This window comes from Octopus sinensis, linkage group LG15 (genome assembly GCF_006345805.1).
Source record: "Octopus sinensis linkage group LG15, ASM634580v1, whole genome shotgun sequence".
Lineage (NCBI taxonomy): Eukaryota > Metazoa > Mollusca > Cephalopoda > Octopoda > Octopodidae > Octopus > Octopus sinensis.
In genome coordinates, this window is record NC_043011.1 from 23,825,323 (window position 1) to 23,842,073 (window position 16,751).

Below are 16,751 nucleotides of genomic sequence, written 5' to 3' on the forward strand. Positions count from 1 at the left end.
TAAGATTTTTCAAAGTACTCCATTCGGTCATGCAATAATATATTTCTTTCAATTTCACCCCCAATTAAGACAAAATCGAGAAAACTCAATATTTTAACATTTCACTCCGAAAGCATTGATGTATATGGGTGCGTGCGGTGAGTGTGTGTGTGTGTGTTTGATGGGTTGTGCGACACAGAAAGTGTGGTGTGTAAGTGAAGTGCTTTGTTAGTGTGTGTAAAGAGACAGACAGTGAAAAGACAGAAATAACTGAACTTTTTTTATTCACTTTTTGTAGTGAGTGACTGAGAGAGAAAAGAGAGAGAGAGGTTATGTATGTATATATGTATGTATGGCTTCAGTGACACACACACACACAAAAACACATACCTACGTACACCTAAAGCACGCACGCACACACACACACACACACAAGCAGAGCGCGAACTTCATAATTTTGGTAGTATTAATTTGCGAGCGTACTTCTAAGCGCGCGTAATTGAAAGTTTTCACTATGATATCACCACGTGCGAAAAAATTCGAAGGGTTTTGAACAATTGAGATACAGATGTCACGCCTGTATTGAAACCATTGCTAAGCTGCCGTAATTGCTTAATTAAGACTTTGTTTAAATTGAAAGGGGCAAATATGTGACGAGGTTGAAAAAAAATACCCCAGAAAAAAAAATGTACTGCTGGTATTTATATAATTCACTACTATTTTGCTACAATGTCATGAAAAAGAAAAAATTTAGGTATGTAAATCGAATTCGCCACCCTCTTTTCCCCGTTCGCGTTTGTGTAAAAAAATTATTATTTAAGTTTTAAAAATTATTTACTTTGTTCAAAAAAATATTAATATTAATTAATTTTCAAGAATTATTTAATTTTATTCTGTAAAATAGTAATTAATTCATTTATCTGTAAATCCGCGAGGTTGTTACTCAGGCACCTAGAATGGTAACCTTCAACTAACACTATCTCCTCCGAGACCCTGCGGCGCAAGTTGACCAAAATTGAGAGTATGGTAGAAGAAGGGTTGCTCTTCCTTCCGTAGAACATAAAATTCAAATCGGACCATGTTAACACCAAAAATTATTTACATCAAAAAGATGCTTTTTTCTATGAAAATCCCTATTTTTTACGATTTTTTCACTGCTGTGTTGCCACTTTTCGGTTATTTTCGACCAGAAAAATGTTCACAAAATTTTTACTTTTCAAAATTACAATTCCAGCGGGTCGAAACAAACCTGAGCAACGCCAGGCGATACTGCTAGTATGTATATATATACATATTTACGATGGGCTTCTTTCAGTTCCCGTCTACCAAATCTGCTCACAAGGCTTTGGTCGGCCCGAGGCTATAACATAAGACACTTGCCCAAGGTGCCATGCAGTGGGACTGAACCCGGAACCATGTGGTTGGTAAGCAAGCTACTTACCACACAGCCACTCCTACGCCTAAGGGTATGCGTATGTGTTTTTTCGTGCAGGCTGTTCTGTCGATCAGATCAACTGGAACCCTTGTCATTGTAACTGAGGGAGTGCCAGTGTTTTTCTTTTGTTTTTTTTATATCGAGTGTGGAAACATGAGTGGATGACAAAGAGAGAAAAATGAATACAGATGTTAAAATGAGACTGCTACAAGAAAATGATCAGTCTGTGCCTTCATGTTAAACTTTCACGTTGAAAACAGTTTCTATATAAATTGTTCAGTGTTGAAATTTTCTGTTGCATTCTATGATATTGGAATTAATCTTTAGTCTTTAATTTTGACAGGATCCTGCACCACCACCACCGCCACCAAACCCGCGCCATAGACGTTCAAAGTCTTCTTCGGCTGCCGAAACGTGGCTGGAACACAAGAGCCAAGACCATGAAGAACTTGGTAATTGAATTATTAATCAACTTGCAGATCTACCCAGCATTGCCTGGGATTAAAATGGTATAGTTTGTGTGTGTGTGTGTGTATCTATCTATCTATCTATCTACATATATTTCCGGTCTTTCAATATGTGACCTCGTGAGTACCACTAGCGATTTTCTTTTCCTCTGTCCTCCCTTCTCGGGATCTTTCCTTCTCCTATGTTTCTGACGAAGAGCTCCTCTCGAAACGTTAAACCCTCCTTCTTCCCTTCTTCCCTGAGCATCCAATAATACTCTATTTGTTCTACGTCCTTGCGGTGTTGTGTTTTTTTGTTTTTTTTTGTTTGGATTAACTTTATATATCGCATGCTCACATGGATACTGAGTGCCTTGGATACCAATTCCTGGATTTTTACACCTACGGATTACTGTTACCATTCTTCCGGAGTACGCCACTGAAATCGTGATTGGAAATCAAAAAAACCTGTCCGTGACTCTACAATAACTTTTTTCCTCGAACTTTTTTTCTCGTACTTTTTCCTTCTTTACCTTTCTTCTTCTACCTCCATTTTTCCACTTGTGTCGCCACCACTTACACCTACACAAACATCCACCACTTCTCAACATGCCTGACTTGCACTCGTTCGTCCAACACCTTCAATCCCTTCTTAGCCGCTTTCTCGCTTTTTTCCCCGCCCAATGCTTACAACCCGCAAAAAAACTTTCTCACTTACTTTTTAAAAAAACTCGCCACTCTAGCCATCTCTCCTTCCTCAGCCGTTGCCTCCGCCATCACGTCACGCTCCGTGGCTTCCTCTTGAAGTTCCACGCCACCCCCTATTTCTTCCCCCTCATCGAACCCACCCTCGCCCGCACTTCCTGCCTCCTCATCCGTGCTACCATCCGTTCCACCTGCTCTCTCTTTCACTCCCTTGACTACCAACTTCCCCAGGCTTACCTCCTTCTCTCCTCCCTCTGCCCTCCACTCTTCACCCAACCTATTCTCCGCTTCATTCTTAATCTCAACCGCCAACTTCACAATTTCCTCACACACAAAAAACAAAAAACTCCACTACCTCCTCAACCCTTCACCTCCTTCCCCTCCCCCATCCCCTACATCCTCCCCTCCAGCTCCCCCAACTCCCTCTATTCCTGCACCCTCCCCCTTACCCCTCCACGGACCTACACACACCCCACCCTGACCTTCCTACGCCTACCCCATCTTCACCCAACCACCCCAACCCTCCTCCCCACACCTCTGCACCCCTTCTTCTTGATCCCACTCATCCCACCCCCCCGCTTCCTCGCACTGTTGTCACTATACCCCCCAATTTCCCCCTCTCCGCTGCTGAGAGCTCTCTCTCTGTAAGGGACTCTGCTTCACGCCTCTCATGCACCACTGACGAATTTGAGACTCGGACCGACATCAACCAGTTCCTGCGCCGCCTCAAACTTTGCGCATTCTTCCATGCGTCCCCGCAGCGTCATGACAATCAGGATTGGTTTTTGGAGCTGGGGTGGCGACCAGTTGGATGGGCGGCGCCAATTCAGTAGCCTAGATTTGTTCGTGAACGATTGCAACGCGTTGGTCAACCAGTTTAACTTTAAAAAAAAGATCTCTCCGAGACAACCTCACTCGGGCTGAATTGATTGCCCTTCGCCACCTCCGTCCCCGCAATGACATTGTCATCAAACCGGCGGACAAAGGTGGAGCAGTGGTGGTGTGGCGCGCAGATCTATACAAGGAGGAAGTGCTCAGCCAGCTTCAAAATCCCCTCTTCTATTGCCTCCTCCCCTCCGGTCCTACCTCTTCCTACCAACAGCGAGTGTCCTCCACCATCCACAACCTCATCTCCTCTTCTGCTCTCCCCCCCACCGCCACCAACCTCATCGTCCGCACAACCCACACCTCCACCATCTATTTCCTTCCCATCATAAACCCAATAACCCTGGCCGCCCCATCGTTTCCGCCTGTAATTGCCCCACTGAACACCTTTCCCTATACCTCGACCGCATCCTGTCCCCTTTAGTCGCAGCGCTCCCATCCCACATACATGACACCAACCACGCCCTCTGTCTCTTCAATTCCTTTTCCTTCCCTTCCAGTCCCTCATACCTCCTCTTCACCTTAGACATAAAATCCCTGTATACGGTAATTCCCCACAACGACGGTCTCTTAGCCCTCCAACACTTCCTCGACTGTCGTCCCAACCCCAGAACTATACGGTCGCTACATAGACGACTGCATAGGCGCCACCTCCCTTTCCCGTGAACAACTCTGCCACTTCATCTCTTTCCTCTCTAACTTCCACCCCTCTCTACAATTCACTTCCACCATCCCCAATACCTCTGTTAACTTCCTTGATATCTCTCTCAGCATCGACCACCCCTCCCACTCTCTCACCACCTCCACCTTCTTCAAACCCACGGATTCCCACCTCTATCTCAACTTCTCCTCCTCCCATCCCTTCCACACCAATCGGGCCATCCCCTACTCCCAGTTCCTCCGCCTCTGACGCTTGTGCAGCTGCGACCAGGATTTCGAGACCCAGTGTCAATACCTGGCCTGCCTGTTCAGGCATCGAGGATACCCACCTACCCTGGTCTTGAACACCCTCGCCCGCACCACCACCCTTTCTCCTTCCTCTCACCCACCCCCAACTGCACCCCCTTTCTCCTCCTTTTCCACCCCTCTACTCTACCCCTTCGTCGGAAGATACTACGTGCCTTCCGTCGTCTCCAGCTCGATCCCACGACCCGCCCCATTTTCCCCAACCCACCCTGTCCTTCAAACGAGCCCGGAATCTACGTGACCTCCTGGTCTGTAGCACCCTCTCTTCTTCCCCTTCAGCCCCACACGGATCCTTCCCGTGCTCCAGATCCCGCTGCAACACCTGTCCCTTCATCACCAACACCACTGCTGTCACCGGTTCCAACCAGCGTACTGTACGTATCAGGCATTCTTTTACGTGTACTTCGTCTGGTCTCATATACTGCATTAAATGCAACCTCTGCGGAATGCTGTATGTAGGACAGACGGGACGCTGGTTGTCAGACCGATTCGCCGAACATCTAAGGGATGTTCGTCTACGGTCCAATTCTCCCGTCGCACGTCACTTCCGCTCGGCCAGCCATTCCCCCGATGACATCTCTGTGTTTGGTCTCGCCCCACACAACAGTCCTCCACAATCCAGGCTTCAGTTGCAGCAACGTTTCATTTTCACTTTACAGACCAATACCCCACACGAACTCAACACAGCCCCCTCCTACTGCGCTCCACCTCTCCCCACTAGCAACTTTTTTTTTTGTTTTAAAATATTTTGTCCTTATACAGAAACACACACACATACTCACGTATCCATGAACACACCTACTTCCAACACACCACACACATACAACCTACATGCACATGTACGCACACATACTTCCACACCTATACCCCCCCCACGCGCATGCACACATGCCCGTGCACAGGCACAAACAAACAATACTCATACAGATACGCACACTCTTATAAACACCTAGCAGAGATACACACACGTAGGTGCACGCAAGCATGCGCATGTACATTACGCCCACACAACTCCAGTAAAACCCACACACACACGCATACATTCACACACATAAATATGTACACACACATACATACATACATACATACATACGCACACATACATACACACATACACATACATACGTACATACACACACACATAGATACATACATACACACACACACACACACACACATACATACATGCATACGGAGTTGGCTGTATTGCAGGCGTGCGTCAGTGTGTGTATGTGTGCCTGTGAATTCACATACACCCACACCAATTTTTTTCCATCAATCTTTCAATTATAAAGTGTGTGCTTGCATACATATATACACACACATATAAACACATAAACACACATATAAACCTCTACATTTGTACACACACGCACATATATACATACATTCACTCGCACGCACATACACACACACGCACACACATTTACATATATATATATACAATACACGCACACACATACACACGTACAAAGACACACAAATTCACATACACACCGACACATACATACACACAATATATACCTACACACGCACGCACACATACACATACGTACACACATAAGCACAGATACACACACACATACGCACACATACACTTAGTTAAGCACAGTTACTCGCCACACACCCAAACTCTATGCATACACACACATATACACTACAAACAAAACACACACGATACATATACATACACGCACACACACATACCTCTTTGTTTTTGACCTGTGACAAAAAACACCACTCCTTATTCTCACATACTGGCCAGCTACTAGCCAGTTGTTCGCCATAGACACACACGCACACACACACGTGTCATCATTGCACACACACACACACGCGCACACGCAGACCTCCGTGCACGCACACATCCACACACATTCCCCCTCTCACTTTCCTTGTCTTTGCCATACTGTCTTTGAAAACTCTCCTGTCTTTAAAAAACATTATTCTTCCACCTTTCTACTTCCGGTCTTTCAGTATGTGACCTCGTGAGTACCATTGGCGTTTTTTTTTTTTTCTCCTCTGTCCTCCCTTCTCGGGATCTTTCCTTCTCCTATGTTTCCGACGAAGAGCTCCGCTCGAAACGTTAAACCCTCCTTCTTCCCTTCTTTCCTGAGCGTCCAATAATACTTTATTTGTTCCACGTCCTCGCGTTGTTGTGTTTTTTTTTTTTTTTGTGTTTTCTTGTTTGGATTAACTATATACACTACCGTCAGAAATTAATTAGCACCCTTGATTTGCTCTTCACTCAAGGTATGTGCTGTCACCTAGTGGCCATATCTCGAACTATTGCTTTGTTGCGAGTTCACTGTTGCGCAGAACGATGACGTAACTTTGTTTGCAGAGCAGTTTGAGAGTCTACAGCCTTATGATGTTGACATAGCAGTGCAACAACAACTTGGAGTGCGGATGCAGACAAATCTTCCTTTGTTTAATAGATATAGGTAGCGCCTCGCAAGGACCGAAATCACACCATACTAAGTTTTCTCATCGCGTAAGACGTTTTGAACAGCTCATAGGTTAATTGATTTAACTTATTTAATGTAGAAATTTGAGAAGTGCTAATTAATTTCTGACGCAAGTGTATATATATATATGTATATATATATATCTCATCATCATCATCATCATTTAGCGTCCGCTTTCCATGCTAGCATGGGTTGGACGGTTCAACTGGGGTCTGTGAAGCCAGAAGGCTGCATCAGGCCCAGTCTGATCTGGCAGTGTTTCTACGGCTGGATGCCCTTCCTAACGCCAACCACTCCGTGAGTGTAGTGGGTGCTTTTTACGTGCCACCCGCACAGGTGCCAGACGGAGCCGGCAAACGGCCACGGACGGATGATGCTTTTTACATGCCACCGGCACAGGGGCCAGGCGAGGCTGGCAACGGCCACGTACGGATGGTGGTGCAGACGAGTTGGTGGTGCATATATATATACACACACACACACATATATATTACAGTTGAAACAGGTGATATGGGAAAGTGCAGCATTGACAAAACATTTGTGGAGTAAATGATGGTCTAATTCGACTAAACAGTATCTAATGCGTCCGTTTGGAGGATTCCATGCCCTAACCTATCATGGAAAATTGGGAGTGGAGGAGTATGTAATTTTTGAACCCACTGAAAAGCTGTCATGTGGATATACTTGCCTTTGAGGCAGTCAGTGTGGTGTCTAATATGACCCATTGTATGGTTGACTGTCAAATGAATGGAGGTGTAATGGAGATATTGTACGTAAATGGGTATATTCTGGAAATGGGCTGCAATGGGGGACGGCAACGGGGAAGAGAACTGTTGAAATGTTGCAAAAGGTGAAGGGTTGACATTGGATTGCTGGTATGACTGTAGAATAAGAAACATAGAGTGAGGCTATACCATCACATGAGAATATGTAGTAATGAAATACTTGAAGAAATACCGCATGGTATGTATTTTAGTATGTCTGTATTTTTTTATGCAGTGTAAATTAATAAAATATAAGCAAATGAACGAATTAGAAGCACATGTATGGAACTGCTAATTTAATGGTAAATGCCTCAATAATACAGAGATCAAGAATTATATATAGGATATATAATTATATAAGAATTATATATAGGGTAAATATGTAATTGTAAATACCTTGCAACTGCTGTGATAATTATTAACTGGTAATGGAACAGTAAATATGTATTATAAATACCTTGGACCTTGCCACCTCGTTTTTTTTTTTTCAAGTGTCACGTCTAGAACTCATACATTCAGGCATGTCAGTTGACACATGTATATTTATGTGTGTGTTTAATAATGTACGTAACACAGAAACACACACACTCACAGACAGGTATACACTCATATACGAAATGTGACGTCGTCTTAGTTGTGGTATAGAATGTGACTGACATACGTGCATGTACTAAGATAGCAACACAGAGACATACATTTACATATGTCAGTCGTTACATATGTTTATGGGTGTGTGTGTGTGTTAATAACGTACCTAACACGGAAAGACACAAGCTGAGACACACACATACATACACTCACAGACAGATACAGCCATATACAAAATGTGACGTTGTGTTATAAAATGTCCTGTTGAGAATAGAAAGATTATCTCTATGAAATGTTATATTGTTTTAATTGAAATGAAAGTTTGACCGTCCAACCCATGCTAGCATGGAGAACAGACGTTAAACGATGATGATGATGATGATAGGCCAGCCCTCACATACATATAGTAAGATAGATGCACAAACATACATTCATATATGTCAGTCTTCACATTTGTATGTGTATGTGTAGATGTGTGTGTGTTTAATAAAGTACCTAACGCGGAAAGACACACACACTCATACACTTAATACACTTACACAAATACTCTCACAAACAGATACAGTCATATACAAAATGTGATGCTGTTGTCGTTGAGATATAAAATGTCCTGTTGACAATAGAAAGATTATCTCTATGAAATGTTATATTGTTTAAATGGAAATGAAAATAAAATTTCGTATTGACACTGACCAGCCCTCACATACATATAGTGTATTTAATAATAAACCTAACAGGGAAAGACACACTGATACATATACACTCTCATACAATCACACACATACACTCACAGATAGATGCAGTCATACACAAAATGTGATGTCGTCGTAGTATAAAAAATGTCCTGTTGACAATAGAAAGATTGCAGTGTGGAAGATGTTTGTAAGCCATTCAAGAACACACAAAAATTATTAGTTTCACTTCAACATTTAAATTCCATTTGTGTCAAAATATTTTCTTTGCTTTGAAACTGCAACCCCAGAACTTATTCTTTGTAAGCCTAGTACTTATTCTATCAGTCTTATTTGCCGAACTGCTAAGTTACGGGGACGTAAACACATCAGCATTGGTTGTCAAGCGATGTTAGGGGGACAAACAAAGACACACAAATACACACACATATGTACATATACATATATACGATGGGCTTCTTTCAGTTTCCGTCTACCAAATCCACTCGCAAGGCTTTAGTCAGCCCGAGGCTATAGTAGAAGACACTTGCCCAAGGTTCCACACAGTGGGACTGAACCTGGAACCATGTGATTGGTAAGCAAGCTACTTACCACACAGTTACTCCTACGCCTATAATTGTGTAGAATTTTTCAGGTTGTCTCTGTGTTTTCAAGTTCTTCTCTAAAGAATAAGAGATTAAATGCAAGACACATTCTGTAACTTTGGATATTCAATTAATAAAGATTCCTCTGTCAAAAATAGATTTAAATTTTGAATCGGTTTTTAGAGTTAGTAGCATGGCTGTGTGGTTAAGAAGCTTGCTTCCCAACTATGTGATCTTAGGATCATGCCACCTTGGACAAGTGTCTTCCATTATAGCCTTGGACCAAACAAAACTTAGTGAGTGGATTTGGTAGATGGAAACTGGAAGAAGCCTGTTGTATGTGTGTGTGTATATATATATATGTATATATCTGTATCTTTGTGTTTGTTCTCCTCCACTGCTTTATGACGTATGTTAGTTTATATCCCTGTAACTTAGTAAGTTCAGCAAAAGGCATCGAAAGAATACCAGACTCAAAAAAACAAAAACAAAAAAAAAACAAACTACTGCGGTTGATTTGTTTAACTGAATCCTTCAAGTTGGTGTTGCAGGATGGCTGCAGTCCAAGGACTTTTAAACAAATAAATGATAAAAGAAATTGTTTCACAATTTTCTGTCCACACTCTTTTAGCTCTTAAACATTTAAACCGACCATATCTGGCCAAAATATACCACTTGTTTTTTGTAAAAACAGGCCAGATCCAGCCTCTTACACCAACCCTACAATGTTAGTCTAAAAATAAGCAATCACTTCTCTGGAATTTTGAAGCTGTGAAATAATGCATAATTAATTCAAAACGATGTGAATAAATAAGCATTTGACAGTAATCTGAATGCCAAGGGATTAAGTCTCATTTGCTTCCTCTTAATTCCATTTTTTTCCCCTGAGGAATATGAACTTCCACATTAGTTGTCTTTACAGGCACCGGCACAGCTGTGTGGTATGGAACTTGCTTCCTGACCACATGGTTCCAGGTTCAGTCCCACTGCATGGCACCTTGTGCAAGTGCGTTCTACTATATCCTTGGTAGACAGAAACTGAAAGAAACCAGTCGTGTGTGTTTGTGCGTGTGTGTGTGTGTGTGTGTGTGTGTGTGTATATGTACATACACACACATTTGTGTTTGTGTCTCTGTCCTAACCCCCATCGTTTGACAACTGATGTTGGTGTGTTTATGTCCCTGTAACTTATCAGTTCAGCAAAAGAGACCTATCGAATAAGCACTAGGCTTACAAAGAATAAGTCCTGGGGTCGATTTCTTTGACGAAAGGTGGTGCTCCAGTATGGTCGCAGTCATATGACTGCGACAAGTAAAAGAATAAGTTTATCTCTGTTGTTAGTTTGTTGAATGAAGACAAGTGTTTTTAAAGTGGGGAGTATTACTATTTTTGAGAAACTGTTGTAGTATGTCTTTTGTTGACATAATGAAGTCCTTAGGTGAAAAAAAAAAAAGTCAAAATAATTGTTCTTTGTTGTACTCATTGTAGGTACCCTCTTTCAACCAAAGCTGAAGAAAAAACGATCGGTGACTAAATTGACTGAGAAGGACACTAAAGAGGTATCCAAGTATTGCCTTAACCATCAAGAGTTGGGATCAGATGGAGAAATGCGTACTAAATTATATAAGGTGACATTTCTTTGCCTCATTCTTTTTGCACCTCAAAACGATAATTCTTTACACTTGGTATTTCTCTCTGATTGAACCTGACTTTTAGTGATGGCATAGGTAAAATACTTTACGGCTTGGGTTATTTGTTGAAAGAACTTTGTGCATGCGTGTGTGCATGTGTGCATGCATATATTTTGTTCTCTTCATCCTCATTATCATCATCTTACATTTGCTTTTTCCACTGGTATGGGGTTGGTTAGGTTGTCAGTTCTCATTTGGAGTTATTACCCTTAAGACGTGTTAGAGGACCACTTTTTTGCTTATGCATTTTATGTTTTGGTTGGTTGTCAACCACTTCACAGTGTGTAACTGGGTGTGTTCTAGTATAGCACCAGGTTGTCATTTCCTTGTCATAAGAGTCCTCTCTCCTTTCAACCCTATGTTGTTTTCACTCATACACTTTCCACTTTATAGTGTGTACTTGGGGTGCATTTTATTAAAGAATTGGTAAAATTTCATATTTATTTGATTTTGATCAAGATACATTTTACTCTTCTTGCCCCTACTCCATATACTGCAAGTGCTAACTCTTTTGCTTGTTGCTGCTACAGTGGACAGTGTTACCATGTAATAATTCTTCCCAATTTTGGCATGAGGCCAGCAGTTTTAGTTGTGAAAATAAATCAATGGCATTGACCCCAAAAGGATGAAGGGCAAAGTTGGTTCCAGTAGGATTTGAACACAGAACATAGAGCTGGAAGAAATGCCACCAAACGTTTTTATCTATAGAATTTTTAATTGTATATCTTTATATATAAAATTGAAGTTGTGTGTGTCAGACTCTGTCTCCTCCGATTTAGATTCCTAACTACTCCCACATTTTGCGGTGCAGTTTAACCAAAAGTGGGTATCTTATAGTCGTCATTCATATCGAGCCCTGCTGGGTATTAGCGCATGGCTACGATGAATCTACGATTTAAAAAAAAATTTACCATAATTTTTCTGCATTTTTAATGATTTTGGCTCAGGTTATATAAGGGAAGTAACTCTCTAAAAATGCTTATATAGTTATTTCCCTTACAAACCTGAGCAACGCCGGGCGATACTGCTAGTTATTTAATACAGTTTAACTTGAGATGAACAGTTTGTTGATAGGATCTGAATTTAAAGAAAGGGGTGGGGAGCAAAGATCTGTTCTGAGCCATTGACTCATAAGGCTAGTTTCTGAGGTATATACATTCTGCCCTTGGATTGGACACCAGTGCAGGATTACTCATTTATGCCAAGAACAGAACACAATGCATTGCCTGGTCCAGGAATCGAAACCACAACCTTATGATTATGAGTGCAACAACCTAACCATTAAGCCAGCCACTTCCACAGGATCAGGATAACTCACCCATAAAAAATATAATTTTTCTAAATTCAGAGATTTGTTCATACTAAATTTATTTGTTAAAATTTCCTAAATGAAATTTTACTAAATCTGTGTGTGAAAATTGACTAATGAAACTTTTACTGAAACAAAGTTGGGAAGGGAGATCTTTGGGAATTCATCTTTCATTTTTACAAATAAATCAATGGTTTCCTTCAATGCAATCACACTCTCTTTTTTTTTTTTTTTTTTTTTCACTTTAGGGCAATGTTCTTCCCACAGCTACTGGAGGTTGCACAATGGTTTTTAATGAAGTAGAAATGGTAAGACGTGGAAATCCTGGCAATGGCAAGAAGAGGCATAGTCCGCCTAACCAACATACTCGTCCTGGCAGTGACTGGACTGATACTGACGTACGATGTGGCTATGCTATTGATGGACATAAGTAAGTTTTGCGTTTATTTACTTCATTGGTTACATGGTCTTTTTTTTAACTAAAACATGTTGCCTATGTCTGTTCTATTTCTAAATTAGTGAATTTAAACGGGTTTCGTTAAAAAAGTCATAACTCTGTTGTTAATTTTTGCCGTTGTGTAGCTCCAAGTCAGTCCTGATTGCACATAACCATTGCCAATATGTCTATGTATATTCAGGATTATATTGTCCAGTGTGTTTGTGGTTTTCTTTTTGCCTTTTTTTAAAGAAGGTAGGATATATGATATGAGGAAAATTTGGTTGCTATTTCTAACAGGTCAATAGCCCACATAGAAAATTCTCTGTTAATCTGTATATTAGGATGTTTAGAACTCATAAAAGATTGTAACAAATTTATAGTAATTGTTTTTTCCTCTACTCGCTCAAAAGCCTTACTCTAATTACTAGTAAACGCATTGGAATCTAAAATTAAAATCATCACAAAGTGTCCAGTTATCATAAATAAGAAACTAAGACATTGTAAGTACAGATAGAGCTGGGTGGTTAACTAATTTGCTTCACAATTTTGTATCTGGGTTTTGATTATACCAGTAGTTCAAACCATCTGTGGACTATCAGTCTGGTTTGACATTGAACAATGTGTCCATTAGGGCTGTATCCTTTCTCTGTACCCCTTTAATGTTTATTCCAAGACAATAAAGAGACACAGTGTATGGTTTCATTGAAAGCATCAAATCAAAATTAATGGTAAGGTCATAAAAAATGTGAGGTATGCAGACAATGTAGTCCTCATAGCTGGCAGAATGCAACAGGATTTAGTAAATAGACTAAGCGGTGCAAGTACTCAAGTTGAGCTTCATCTACCCCAACCCCACAAAAGAAACAAAAAAAAAAGTTACAAAAACAATTAAAAGTACAGCAAACAATGAACAAGATTGCATAACAATATTAACAATAATATTGAAAACATAAAAGATATCTCTCTCTCTTCCTCCCTCTCTCTCTGTGCCCTTGCAGTCTAGTGGCCCCCTTTTTCTGTGTCTTCTTCTTTTGTGATTTTTATATCCTGGTGTTTGATGTAGAATTTAATGAAAGTATTCACATGACGTAATACTATTACTGTTACACAAGGTTAAACGGTCATATTATTTGTATTGTGTGTATATATAGGTCTGTGTGTGTGTGTATATATTGTATATATGTGTGTATATATTTGTGTATATATGTGTATGTGTATATGTATGCGTATGTGTGTGTATATATGTGTGTGCATGTATGTCTGTATATGTGTATATATGTGTGTGTGTACACGTGCGTGTGTATATACGTCTGTATATATCTCTATGTATATATATTGTGTTTATGTGTCTAAGTGTACCCTTGTCTTGACATGCAATGTTAATGAAAAACACATATGGCCTTGGGGAAATATTACCTTGCTTTGAAACAGGTGAGAGTTGGCAACAGGAAAGGCATCCAACCGTAGAATGTCTACTTCAACAAATTCTGTCTGACTCATTGAACAGGGAAGTGTTGAAGTGATGACAATCAGTATATGAAACTGATTCAGGTGGATAGGGTTTTTCCTGCTAGCTGATAATTTTTTTAAAATCTAAAGGAATTATGTAAGTAAGAAATGCCATGTGATGTCTGATATTTACATTCGCCTCTTGCTTCTGAACAACTTAATAATAAAAAATATATAATGTGGCTTTGTTATTTGTGTAAAGAAATATGTAAAAAAGAAAAAAAAAATAGTCACCTTTATTTTTCTATTTGTCTTTGTAGGAGACCTAAACCATCACAAATATAGAATATCGACCCCGTGGAATTTGGAGTCTGGTGCTGTGTATATACATTGGAGAATTAAAGAACTGAAATTAGTGATGGTAGCCAAGCTGCTAATAGTTATGAGTATAGTTATGAGTGCAACCGATTGTGTGTATGTGTATGTGTGTGTGTGTACTTGATTGTGTGTGTATCGTAATATAACAGCTTAAAAAAACGTACTACAAAATTGATAGAAAATATATAAATCAAATTAAATTAATGCTTCTGAATTATCTTAAAAAATTGGTGTAAATATTATGTCTGTTGAAGATAAATTCTACAAGTAAATATATATATAACACACTGTATATAGCATATATATATATATATATATAGCATACTGTATTTTTTTTTTATGACCAGTCACATTATGCTATGTGCTTCACTAGCTGTCTGTAGAAATCAGAGAAATATATAAGAAACCAATTGTGTATGTATTAAAGTTTATATTAACTAAATGTAGACATTTAGTCTTTAGTCAATGTCATGTTTGGCCTGTAATGAAAGTTTTTAATGCCAGTTAATAGTTTTATATTATTCAGAAATGTGGAAAGATGTACAGTAGAACACCAGATTAAATTTTTCCTTTTTTGCTTTAATTTGGTAGGTTTTTAGTTATTGTTGCATTATTCTTCCTTCTATGTTTAATGAACCTGTAATATTCTGGTGTTGATTTACATCACTACACATTTCTATAACAAGCAAAATTTATCACTTGTTTAAAGAAATGGAATCAGTATGCTGTATCTTTAAATCGATTATATAAAAAAAAAGGCTTTTTATTATCCAACTTGCATAAATTAAACTTATATTAAATATTAATAAGATATACACATAAGGTTTTTTATTATCTAGCTTGCATAATTAAACTTATGTTAAATATTAAGATATACATATAAATGTGAATTAAATATTTTGAACATCATCATCTTTATTAAGTTACCCAGATCACTGTAACTCTTCCATGCCAAACATCCCATTTGAGTGATGAAGCATGAATGTCTGTGCCTGGGTTTTAGTCACAGTGGTTCATTGTTAGCTGAAATGCCTCATCTGTGCACGCCACAAGTACAGATGGTAGCAGTATTTCACTTACTGAAATGGTTCGATCTTGACAGTTTGTTGTCTGTTAATCTGCTTAGCATCTAGTGATATTTACCATTGAATCTATAAGTTCATCTGCTGAAATAACTCACATTCACCAAGCTGCATCCCATGATTTCAATGCACTCTGGACCAGGTGGTTACATGCTATTTAACTCATAGCTGGTGCTACTACTTTGGGTCAGAGTAGACCTGGGAAGAATAGGGGCTAAAAGGTGGTTCCACACCCCTCAAAACCCAGGAACTTTTAAACCAGGCTCCCACTGTTGGATGCAGTCTATAGTAGCTAATTTCATCTTTCTTTGTCAATTTATTAAAAGCAGGGAAAATTAAAAACTGAAAGACCCCTAGTACATTTTATATGCATGCGTATAGGAATAAATTGCTTTTCTACTTTTGTTGAAATTTCATTTTGGTATTGTGTTGGTGTCATTGGAAAATCTATATATAATGTTCAGTGAATTATAAGGCAGCGAGCTGGCAGAATCATTAGCATGCTAGGTGAGATTCTTAGTGGCATTTCATCCGTCTTTACATTCTGAGTTCAAATTCTGTCAAGGTTGACTTTGCCTTTCATCCTTTTGGGGTCAATAAAATAAGCACCTGTTGAGCACTGGGGTTGATTTAATCAGCTTACCCCTTTCTCAAAAGTGCTGGCCTTGTACCAAAATTTGAAACTATTATTGAGAGGGAATACGTATATATATATTAGGAGCGAGCCATGTTTCTTGGATTTTTAATGGAAGAAAGTTGTTTGTCAGTTTAGTTTATTGTCCGATATATTTTTACCTATTCTCTGATACAGTGATATAATTAATACACAACTTTTTAATCTTCATGCACCTGTGCATGTACACTCTTACATTTGTGTGTGTTTGTGTGTGT

The 16,751-nt window shown here is 39.6% G+C and overlaps 1 protein-coding gene across 3 annotated transcripts in view; it reads left to right on the plus strand.

The window, feature by feature from the left end:
- Window positions 1-16,420, plus strand: part of LOC115219995 (kinesin-like protein KIF23) — a 79,794-nt gene extending 63,374 nt beyond the window's left edge. For 2 of the 3 annotated variants that reach the window (XM_029790297.2, XM_029790298.2), the window contains 4 exons: window positions 1,758-1,866; window positions 11,001-11,140; window positions 12,761-12,942; window positions 14,721-16,420. In XM_029790297.2, coding sequence (XP_029646157.1) covers window positions 1,758-1,866; window positions 11,001-11,140; window positions 12,761-12,942; window positions 14,721-14,745 — 456 coding nt within the window. In that variant the 3' untranslated portion in view covers window positions 14,746-16,420. The remainder of the gene's footprint in view (window positions 1-1,757; window positions 1,867-11,000; window positions 11,141-12,760; window positions 12,943-14,720) is intronic. The other variant, XM_036509549.1, reaches the window with a different exon arrangement.
- Window positions 16,421-16,751: the final 331 nt, after the last annotated feature.